Source organism: Esox lucius, chromosome 8 (genome assembly GCF_011004845.1).
Source record: "Esox lucius isolate fEsoLuc1 chromosome 8, fEsoLuc1.pri, whole genome shotgun sequence".
Taxonomy (NCBI): domain Eukaryota; kingdom Metazoa; phylum Chordata; class Actinopteri; order Esociformes; family Esocidae; genus Esox; species Esox lucius.
The window spans coordinates 3992501-4004690 of record NC_047576.1 but is presented as its reverse complement, the minus strand read 5'-3'; the positions used below and the strand labels follow the sequence as shown (position 1 = coordinate 4004690).

General features: G+C 44.4%; 1 protein-coding gene across 2 annotated transcripts in view; it reads right to left on the bottom strand.

The window, feature by feature from the left end:
• Nucleotides 1-266: 266 nt before the first annotated feature.
• The window catches only part of herc2 (HECT and RLD domain containing E3 ubiquitin protein ligase 2), a 55899-nt gene continuing 43975 nt past the window's right edge, over nucleotides 267-12190 (bottom strand). For both annotated transcript variants that reach the window (XM_034293815.1, XM_034293816.1), the window contains exons 82-90: nucleotides 10899-11096; nucleotides 10711-10794; nucleotides 9815-9956; nucleotides 9220-9414; nucleotides 8974-9086; nucleotides 4271-4461; nucleotides 3691-3796; nucleotides 2555-2767; nucleotides 267-1612 (exon numbers count right to left, since the gene is read on the bottom strand). In XM_034293815.1, the coding sequence (XP_034149706.1) occupies nucleotides 1340-1612; nucleotides 2555-2767; nucleotides 3691-3796; nucleotides 4271-4461; nucleotides 8974-9086; nucleotides 9220-9414; nucleotides 9815-9956; nucleotides 10711-10794; nucleotides 10899-11096 (1515 nt within the window). In that variant the 3' untranslated portion in view covers nucleotides 267-1339. The remainder of the gene's footprint in view (nucleotides 1613-2554; nucleotides 2768-3690; nucleotides 3797-4270; nucleotides 4462-8973; nucleotides 9087-9219; nucleotides 9415-9814; nucleotides 9957-10710; nucleotides 10795-10898; nucleotides 11097-12190) is intronic.

The following is a 12190-nucleotide window of genomic DNA, read 5'->3' as shown; positions in this document are numbered from 1 at the left end:
CCAAATACATTTTTACATCTATTTTTGGAATTAGATCAAAAGACCCAGGGCTACTCCAACAACTGGGACTGAAGACCCGGAACTTAGTACAAACGCACCTCACACTGGGAGCGGCACAGGACCTAATCCAGGCACTTGTCATCTCCGGTTTGGACTACAGCAACTCAAGTGTCTAAAGAAATTATGCTGCATCAGCGAATTAAGTTCCAAATCCCACCCAGTAAATTACAATAAAAAATAAAAAATCCCCTGGAAAAACCACAAACTTCGAGCTTGGGTCGTTTTAATTTAAATGTATTAACAGAATTCATTAACATTTATTATGTGGGAATGAGACTTTTTTAGTACATGGCACATTAATATTATATACATTCCAAAAGGAGGACAGTGCATACACAGCATGGGGGGACAGGACACAGTCAGGAAATGCATCCCAAACTACACACTATTCCCTATATATGTGTCACTTCTTCTGACCGGCGACCTGTGATATAGTGCACGGTGGAGGGATGGTCGACCAAAATCCCCACCCCAATCGGGCTCTCTTCGCCTCCTCTGACACGTCAAGTGAGAAACTGACAATCTAAAGTTAAAAAAAAATTATAATCTTGTATTGTAAAGAAACGTCTATTTTCCTAACAAATAACAATAAACGTCACTCGTCTTGTCACATCATTTCCAATACAGTACTACGGCCATACAGTACAGTCAGTTATGTGGTTACAGGTCTAGCACAGTGCTGAGTGAAGAACAACAAACAAACAGAAATAGAACGTAAAGAATGGGCTGTCGGTCAAATGCCATCATTACTTTCAGTGGGGAGGCCCATTCTCTAGATTATATTTCTGTAGCTAGAACACCCTGTTGCAAAGCTGTAATGTACAATGAAGCTCGGAAGCAAAACATTAACTTGATGTGCGGCTTCTCATCTCCTGATTTGAATCTGTGTTGGAAGTGGCCCCCTGTTCTCCTGGGGACCTCTTTCAGGAACAGAAGTCCCCCATAGAAAGATAGACACTAAATGAGACCCTACTGTTCATATATGTTTCTTCTCCAGCTTATTATAGTGCTCTTAAAGCTAATTGCACATTACACATTTTATTATTTTTCTTAAATAACGTTTAGTCTTAGTAGAATGTCTTCATAGATGTATTAACAGGTGATTCATGAACACTGTCATGTCACTGATTCAGTCTTTACTTGGCAAGTAAGTTCCTCATTTTGGACCATTCCTTCCCATCCTTCTGCAAAGGTCAGGGTTTGGGTGAGGTCAATGACCTGTCCAGGCATTCCTTTTTAATGAGTCAGATGAGGTGGTTTAGTGGTAAGCGGTCAGGGGTCAGTGCCCTGTCAGGTAGTCCTGTGTGGAGTCGGAGGCAAAGGAGTCAGCATCTTCGTTGTCAGAGTCCTCTGAGCTATCGTCGGCGGCCGGTTCCCCAGTCAGAGCGATGCGAGCATAGTCGTCGGTGTCGATGCTCTTGCAGAAGTGGATGGCGTACTTGAGCTTCTCTTCCAGAACCTGCTTACAGGAGTACCTGGGGAGCTTGAGGAGGAAGAAGCAGGTGTACGACTCAGGAAGGAAGTGGTCCGCCGGGTTGTACTTATCCAGAACCTAGAACACAAGGCCAGAATTGCTAAATTAATATTTAGTTATACGACAGGATTCAATCAATCAATCAATCAATCAATACAATTTATTTATAAAGCCCTTTTTACAACAGCAGTTGTCACAAAGTGCTTTACAGAGACACCCGGCCTTAAACCCCAAGGAGCAAACAACATTGTTATATGTTCCTGACCGAGGAGAGAAAAGGAGACTAGAGTTCTTGCAGGGATAGAAATGAACCCAAGTCACAGCGAACAACCACCATGACAATAGTTTTGAACTGGTCATTTATTTAACCAGATCGTTGCAGAGTGAGACTTACAAAGTGTGCCTCAACCCTGCCCTGCATGTTTTAGATCTCTCCCTGCTCTGTAACACCTGATTCAAATGATCAGCTCATTATCAAGTCATTCAGGTATATTATGGCACGGAGAGATCTAAAACATGCAGGCCAGGGGGGCATCCAGGAGCAGAGTTGAGAAACACTGGTCTAGGACAATAGAGAGACCAGGTGAAAGAGACTGATTCAAATGTCTAGGACGACAAAAGGACTGGTGAACTGATTCAAATGTCTAGGACGACAAAAGGACTGGTGAACTGATTCAAATGTCTAGGACGACAAAAGGACTGGTGAACTGATTCAAATGTCTAGGACGACAAAGGGACTAGTGAACTGATTCAAATGTCTAGGACGACAAAGGGACTGGTGAACTGATTCAAATGTCTAGGACGACAAAAGGACTGGTGAACTGATTCAAATGTCTAGGACGACAAAGGGACTGGTGAACTGATTCAAATGACTAGGACAACAAAGGGACTGGTGAACTGATTCAAATGTCTAGGACAACAAAGGGACTGGTGAACTGATTCAAATGACTAGGACAACAAAGGGACTGGTGAACTGATTCAAATGTCTAGGACAACAAAGGGACTGGGTGGTGATTTCACCTGGACAACAAAGTCCCTCCCTCTGAAGTCGGCAATGGTGCGTGGAAGGCGTGTCCGTCCCCAGACAAAGCGCAGGAAGAGAGACCTCTCTGTGTTGCTGAAGGACTCCATGACCTCCCAGAACCAGTGGATCAGAGGAGCTGTGGGCTCCACGCCTTTGTAGGTGGCTACAGACTTGAGCAGGTGGAGGGGGATGTCTGGACTGCCACACACCTAGAGGGAGAAAAGACACAGAACGCAAAGCTAGCACTTACTCTGGCGACTGTTACTAGATCGACAGGGTGGCTTGGGGTTAAGGGTCAAACCCCCCCCGTAATTCTCCACCAAATGACGGCATATTTCCACACATTCCTTGGTTGCCACTATTCTTGTTCATCTAGAAAATGTTGCTGGATCATCTCAACTGAGCAATTAATTACACAAAAACAATTTTGACATAAGTTGATCTTATTTTTTGTCATTTACAAAATATTGTCATGTGATGCAAAGCAAAAGTTAGACCTCTAAAGTGGGTGGGGGGTTAATCCCTGAGAATATATTGCTCAAATATAACAAACATGAATGCGCTGAAATATAAAAAGTTCAAGATATAGCCTAACCAAAGTAGATTTTAGTTTAATAGCTAGTTTACTGAGCATATATTAACATATATATTAGTCTAATATAATAGGTCTATCACAATTGGCCCTGAGATTGAAAGGATTGCTCAATATTATTGCTTTAACGTTTAACTTCTGCACGGTTAACAAAACATACTTAAAAATAGTCATCAAAAGTTATTTGAAATTGTAATAAATGTCATTCATTGCATTTTGCCTTTGGATATTGGTATGTGCAATTTCATGGTTAGAATTTGTTTGTTAACTCACTTAAATACTGCTATCAAGATTGAATTATTTTCAAATTGTATTGATTACATTGAGAGAATGTTTTTGACACCTACATATGGAATAGATCAAAATTTTGGGTAAAATTATTTTTTTGGATACATGATTCAATGTAGGTACCAAGGTCTGAGGACTATTAGACTATTATGAATAGATGTAGGTACCAAGGTCTGAGGACTATTAGACTATTATGAATAGATGTAGGTACCAAGGTCTGAGGACTATTAGATTATGTTTAAAGGTACATACCATGGTCTCCAGTTCGTATCCTGTAAAGAGGGAGAGTAGAGGGACAGGAACGACACGAGCCATCCCCTCTCTCACAGCCAACACTTGTTCGTCAAACTCATGGAGCCTGGTGGGGATTGACAAGAACAGGGGGGGGGGGGTTTAAAACTAAACCCAATTGTAATTCTTACCATTATCCTTACACTTTCAAAATTAAATGAAAAATGTTTTTAGACATGTCTGAGGACACTTTTGTAAAAACAAAACCTGTACACACACACACACACACACACACCCACACACACCCCCACACCCACCCACACCCACCCCCACACCCACACACACACCCACACACACACCCACACCCACACACCCACACACACCCACACACACCCACACACACCCACACACACCCACACACACCCACACACACCCACACACACCCACACACACCCACACACACACACACACACACACACACACACACACACACACACACACACACATACACACACACACACACACACACACACACACCCACACACACACAAAAGCAGTCTCTGAGCAGAATGTGGTGGCGGTGACAGATAGACATTCTCACCGGTAGTTGATAGCAAGGCGGACATACTCGGCCCGGTTCTCCAGAGTGATGTGGGAGTATTTCGAAGACAGCTGGATGTCCTGTCCGCTGGCATTGGGTACTGTAAACGGAAGTGTCATGGCTTCAAACTCATCAGCTGTGGCCTCGTTGTCTCTGATGTACATGAGGCCGGGGATGAAATCTTTATCCACCTGGAGACCGAAAGGAACAATAACGGACATTAAAAATTGTACTTCAATGATGGTCAGTCTCAGACCTATCGAGCGAATGGTAGAGTAGCAGAATTATTCAGCTGGAGTTGTCAGGCAAGTCTAAATGCACACTAGGAAAGACTGCTGAGCTGTTACATTCCAGTTTACTGAAGAGTCTACACCATGCATATACAGTGGAGAGAACAAGTATTTGATACACTGCCGATTTAGCAGGTTTTCCCATTTACAAAGCATGTAGAAGTCTCATTTTTATCTTAGGTACACTTCAACTGTGAGAGACAGAATCTAAAACAAAAATCCAGAAAATCACTTTGTATGATTTTTAAGTAATTTGCATTTTATTGCATGACATAAGTATTTGATCACCTACCAACCAGTAAGAATTCCGTCTCTCACAGACCTGTTAGATTTTCTTTAAGAAGCCCTCCTGTTCTCCACTCATTACCTGTATTAACTGCACCTGTTTGAACTTGTTACCTGTATAAAAGACACCTGTCCACACAATCAAACAGACTCCAACCTCTCCACAATGGCCAAGACCAGAGAGCTGTGTAAGGACATCAGGGACCTCTACATGCTTTGTAAGTAGGAAAACCTGCAAAACCGGCAGTGTATCAAATACTTGTTCTCCCCACTGTACCTACTGAAGAGTCTACACTGCATATATCTACTGAAGAGTCTACACTGCATATATCTACTGAAGAGTCTACACTGCATATATCTACTGAAGAGTCTACACTGCATATATCTACTGAAGAGTCTACACTGCATATATCTACTGAAGAGTCTACACTGCATATATCTACTGAAGAGTCTACACTGCATATATCTACTGAAGAGTCTACACTGTGCATATACACTGATCAGCCATAACATAATGACCTCCTGCCGAATATAGTGTAGGTCCCCCTTTTGCTGCCAAAACGGTCCTGACCCGTTGAGGCATGGACTCCACTAGACCTCTGAAGGTGTTCTGTGGTGTCTGGCACCAAGACGTTAGCAGCAGGTCCTTTAAGTTGCAAGGAGGGGCCACCATGGATCGGACCTGTTTGTCCAGCACATCCCACAGATGCTCAATTGGATTGAGATCTGGGGAATTTGGAAACAAAGTCAACACCTTGAACTCGTTGTTGTGTTCCTCAAACTATTCCTGAACCAATTCTGAATCACGAAAGGGTATACAAGGTCTGCACCAATGCCCAGGTTGGTGGTACGTGTCACAGTAACATCCACATGAATGGCAGGACCCAAGGTTTCCCAGCAGAACATTGCCCAAAGCATCACACTGCCTCTGCTGACTTGCCTCCTTCCCATAGTGCATCTTGGTGCCATGTGTTCTCCAGGTAAGCGACACACACGCACCCGGCCATCCACGTGATGTAAAAGGAAACGTGATTCCTCAGACCAGGCCACCTTCTTCCATTGCTCCATAGTCCAGTTCTGATGCTCATGTGCCCAATGTAGGCACTTTCTGCAGTGGACAGGGGTCAGCATAAGCACCCTGACTGGTCTGTGCCTATGCAGCCCCATACGCAACAAACTGTGATACACTGTGTTCTGACACCTTTCTATCAGTACCAGCATTAACCTTTTCAGCAATCTGAGCTACGGTAACTCATCTGTTGGATTGGACAACACAGGACAGCCTTCGCTACCCAAATGCATCAGTGGGACTTGGCCGCTCATAACCCTGTCGCCAGGTTTTCCTTCCGCTTTTCCTTCTTTGGACCACTTTTGACAAGTACTGACCACTGCAGATTGGGAACTCCCCACAAGGGCTGCAGTTTTGGAGATGCTCTGACCCAGTCGTCTAGCCATCACAATTTGGCCCTTGACAAAGTCGCTCAGATCCTTACGCTTGCCCATTTTTCTGGCTTCGAACAAATTCAACTTTGAGGACAGAATGTTCACTTGCTGCCTAATATATCCCACCCACTGACAGGTGCCATGATAACAAGATTATCAGTGTTATTCACTTCACCTCTCAGTGGTCATAATGTTATGGCTGATCGGTGTATCTACCGAAGAGGCTACACTGCGCATATATCTACCGAAGAGGCTACACTGCGCATATATCTACTGAAGGGTTTACAATATATTAACTGAAATGTCTACACAGTCCATTAATTTACTGCAGGAGAACCTGAACTGCAACCTCTCTGTTGGATGGGAGGACATTTTTAAATAAAGATTTTTTTAATAGGCTAATTATGAGACAATAATAAATTATGAGACAATTTCGTACGGGAATCTGTGGGATTGTCTCTGATTAGCAGCGGTGTGGGTACAGTAAGCCTGTGTGATTCAGATGCTCTGTGTGTGTGTGAGACGGTCTCTGTCTGCGATCTTGTGCTGTATAAATTCCTGTGTAACCTTTAATGATGCCTTGGGGCAAACCGGCCTCACAACAGCTGCTTTGTAAGGAAACAACTGCTTCCTGCATCACGGTCATTCTCAACACGTTCAAAAGGCTCATGATCACAGCGAGGAGGCAGGAGAAACGCACACGGCACAGGCATGACACACACACACACACACACACACGAGGAAAGGTCAAAAAGCTATACAATACATTTAAAAGAGTATCTAGAGTATCACTTCTGGGGAGCCAATTATGTAATGTAAATGTTTAAAGGACTATTTATGACATTTTATACTTTTTTGGAAAGAGCTAGATCACCCTAGGCAACTAAGATCTGTACACAATAAAATAAATGAAATAAGTGTATTTGTCAACACAAAACGTATGTATTTTCATAAAATATTCTCTTAGTTTTTGTTCAAATACTGTAGAAAAGAGGAAAAAACTACACCGGCTTTGAAGGGCACCGTGTTACTGAACAGAGGTTCTGATCCAGTTAATCCTTTCAGTCAGGTAGTCAACAACCCGGACACCTAACACGGTACCAATGGTCCGCAGTACCGAGAGGTCGCAGTAAAAGCCCCAGCCAGAATGTTTCAGATGTTATGTACTCCGTTCACACGTTCCTCGGATCACGCGACAGCTTTACATGCTAAGAGGCTTGAACAATGTGTGATATGAAGTGTAGGTATTAGCGTTTACATGTACACGACTGGGTTTCATGAAACATCAGCCAAATGAGCACGAGATGAAAGTCTTTACTGTAAACCCTCGGTAGCATTCCATTCCTCCCTCTGTTAGGTCTGGGAATACAGCCGCTGGGAATTCACCTCAAGACACAAGGAATGTGAGTGTATTTACAGTTCATGTGGTAAGGTAACGTTATTCAACTCTCAGTTTCCTAAACAAAGCTGAATTAAGTGTGATCAGAGGACTATGTGCTGGAAACATTTCAATAGTTTGAGGTCTTTCAAATGTCTAAAGATCTCTGGTAGAGACGCAGTAACCTCTAAAAGTACTAAAAAGATAGACTACATTCTTCTTTTTTTGAATGAGTATTCCAGCCCTTTGGATTTAAAATTATTCAGTGACTGGTTATAAAAATGCAGACTGTCAGATTACATTTGTTATGGGTCTTATTCATATTAAATTAACTATTAAGACATTACGGATATAGCATGTTTTGTACATACATACAGTATGTACATACATTTAGTGCTGTCTTCCACACATCTTTGCATGTGCATACGTCCTGGAGTGTTCTGTTGGACTGTTGTTGCATTGACTCCAAATACAAATGCAAAGCCAAGAACCAGGACTATCCACTGACTGCTCTCGTCCATTCAGTAAAGTTAGAAACAGCTACGAATTGTCTGAATACTTTTGGTGCCCAGTACATAACGTGCTGTAACCTGTAAACTGTTAGTTTGTTATGGATGAAAATACCCCAAAATTACAGCTGGCTGTCTGCACTTCAACCACAGGTCTTTCTATAATTCATAATCCAAAGTGCTTGCATACAGAGCTCAGAAAACACACGTCACTGTACAAATTCAGCATTCCTGGAGTTCGCTGTAGGTCGTCCTCCTTCACGCAGCAATTTAAAGGCCAGCTACTGTCACACATGACCAATACTCCTGAATACCAGGCTGTTCAGGCATAATACTGGGGGGCTGGTATTTCGGCAGCTCTTTAACAAAGGCCTTCTCCATGTAGCGGTCAAATGAGCAGCCCACTTTCCTCCCTTGGGCCTGCCCTCCACAACAATATCTGGCTTATTGGTATGCTAGAAAACGCGTTATCATTAGCGTCACACCAGGCACCTCTGACAACAGACTGTGAATGTGTGTTGTTGGCGAGATTACCGGTCTCACCTCAGTAGGTGCCAGGCCCGTAAGGCAGCCATGTCTAGCAAAGTACCAGTCTTAACGCGAACAACACCTATCAACACAATGCACCACAGACTCTTTTACATTTAGCTCAGGGTGACCAATCCAGAACCTCATGGCCTGCAGGGTAACAGAGCGCAATATTGTACTTTGTTGGACTTTCTGCAATGGAAAAAAGGGGCACATTTCATCAGGAATAGCATGCACATACACAGACAGGAAACAGACAGGACACAGTACCTCACTGAGGTCAGCGATGGTCAGGTTCATCCCAGCCAGCTGTTTCCAGACTGGTTCAGCCAGGTTGAGACTGAGGGGAGAACCGGTCCGGATGGCTATGCCCAGGAGGACTCCTACAAAACCGAGAAACCATCTGGTTTAGGGCCAGGATTTTGGGGGTGCAGGACAGTGGTGAAGTAACTAGGAATGTGAACCTCTGCAGGGCTGATTTAGCTGCAGGGTCAGTGGTCAAGGTGAGTAACATACCTAGGAACCTGAACATGTTCATGTGCAGGGCTGACTTGGCCGCAGGGTTGAGCAGGAAACAGTCTCTGTTGGCCCCAGACTCGTCTCGTCCGTTAGGGGTGACGATGAGGAGAGGGGTCAGGCCGTTCTGGAGCTCCTCACACATCTCTGCTATAGACTCACTGTACCCCCCGCCACAGTCATCCACGGACTCACCTGGCACAGACACACACTGTTAGGGACAGACTCCACCAGAGAACCACTTATCGCCGGCATTTTTGGATCACCGGATCGCGGGGAAACCAACGGCAAAAACCAACGGCAAATTAAAGGTTAAGCTGTTTGACAATCCCAAGCATGAGTTCTTGTGCTACTCTCATTGGGAGTTTATTGGTAGTTGGTATGTTATTTTTCACCCATCTATTGTTGAGGAGCCAACATCGTACCCCCAAACTAGTTAGGATGAATCCATCATCTTACCCCATAACTAGTTAGGATGAATCCATCATCTTACCCCATAACTAGTTAGGATGAATCCATCATCTTACCCCATAACTAGTTAGGATGAATCCAACATCTTACCCCATAACTAGTTAGGATGAATCCAACATCTTACCTACAAACTTGACCTTCCAGACGCGGTGAGGCAACAGCAGACTGTCTGGACTGAAGGAGGACATCTTGGCACACATCTGACCAAACACTGACTTTGTACCGTCTGGACCTGCAAGACCTCCTTTGCTACGAGATCGCTTCACCTGAAGAGGAGGAGGTATGGACAGGATAACCAGAAAGGTCAGGCATCTCGGCAGCTCCAGCGGTCAGTAGCAGTTGCTGTGATGTGTTGATAGTGACAGCACTCCCACTGGGCACCCAGCCAGCCCAGCAGGGTTCAGTGGAGGCAATAGGCCAGACAGAGACTCTTTGGGGGGGGGGGGGCTAATACCCAGACCAAGTACATCCCAAAGGGAACCCTAGTCACTGTGGGCCTTGTTCATAAGTAGCACACTGTAGGGAATAGGATGCCATTTGGGACAAAACCCAAACAAGGAACCCCAACAGACAGGAAGGGGCATGGCACACACTAGCATGAATGCACCCACTAAAACAGACACAGACAGACACACATGGTTAAACATTTCCAAAAATGGAAATTAAATCCATCCAGAGAGGGAAAGAAGCAAAACACTGAGAAACACAACTGTTACAGCACTGTATATGGCTAAAAGTGTAACAATAAGAAATGCTCTCCTTTTTTTTTTTCTTCTTAAATATAAAACAAAACTGTTTTCTGTGCCAATAAAAACCCACTGAAATGAGAGAAAGCAGAGTGGTTTCAGGAATGTCAGTTCCCTGGACTGTGTTGTGAACAGGCGGAGCGGGGGTGTAGGAATCCCTTAGCATCCTCGCTGGAGAGCAGGAGCAGTAACCTGTGTCCTGTTTAGTTTTTAACCAATCGGGCAGTTCCTGGGTGTGTCCTGTTGAGTTTTCAACCAACCGGGCAGTTCCTACCTGTATCCTGTTGAGTTCCACCACTGGTCCGTGCTGTCTGTCCCTCACCATGGTGGCTTGGACCACCTTACGGAACGCTGCTTCCTGAGGGGAAAGACGTCCTCTACCATCAGCTCAGTCACGGTTTCTTAACAGAAAAACGATCCTTGTGTGTGCGTGCACGCGTGCTGTGAAGGGCCAGTCCTCACCTTGCCCTGGGAGATTAGTATTCCCCGTAGGGTGTTGAAGCCCAGGGCAGGGCCGTGAGTCGTCTGGCCCAGCCGGCCTTCCAGGTCAAACATGGGAATGCAGGGACAGAGGATCTCCGAGATGTGGTGCAGCAGCATCAGCCTGTTCCTCAGGGACATGATGGGGATCTCCTGGAGATGGTTGTACTCCATGGGCACCTGGGCAGCAGATGGAACAAACAAAAAAAAAACACACACATTTTACCCGTAACGTGACATTATGGAGTACAGTACGTCGTCTTCTGATTTTTAGACAAAGGCGAGGCTCCCAGTTGAGCGGTTAAACTGAGGTTTTAGACAGGCAGTTACATCCAGTCTGAGGCAGCTGCTTCATACTACTAAAGATCACAAAAGATAAGCTAGAAAGCTAATAACCTACTACATACAATGTTCCTTCAATGAGCTAGCTAGCTATTGTCTGGCTGAAACATACACAAACAAAGCTATTTTTGTTGTGTATGCTTAAGCCAGACAATCTAACATTTACACAAGCAGTTAATCTGTCTTTCCAGTGTGCTGTCGGAGGCCAAGTGATCAGCTTAAAACCGGTTAACACAGTGAGTGAAACGTGCCCCCTCCCTCCAGTAGACAGCAGTACAAAAACAGGAGCTCTGACCATGGCACTGTTTAGTTCAAACACAAACATTTTATCACAGTAAACAAGTTTTGATAAAGCAGCCAGTGCCTTGTTCCGCCCCATCTGTACAGTGTCTAGAGGGACAGGTCCGCTGCGCTGTGCTTTGATACCCCAGACACAGGGGAAGAATTGCTGGAAGATGATTGGTTGGCAGTCGAAGCAGATTAAGCCAATGCCCATCACATCCGGAATTGACATTTACATTTTGTTATTATTCAGAACGACAGTGGTGAAGGCGTGCCTTTTCAGAAATGTTTCTCACAACTTTATTACCGGCTAATGACGACCACGTTTGACAAATTGCTCCACCAGACTTTCATATTTGGGAGGAATTGTCAGGGAATGAGATTACCCTAACCCTGAAACCTAACCCTTAAATTGAGAGGCAGAAAAATAAAGCATTTTTTTCTCTCTTTTTTTATGGTGATTTTGCTTTCCCATTTTGCTGGTACAACCACATTTTGGGGACATTTCTGTCCCTGTTAATGTAGTAAAGCCTTTTCATATATACAAACACACACACACACACGCACGCACGCACGCACGCACACACGCACACACATCATTGAAAGGCTACCATTTACAACAAAATATTTTCACACCACTAGCGCCATCT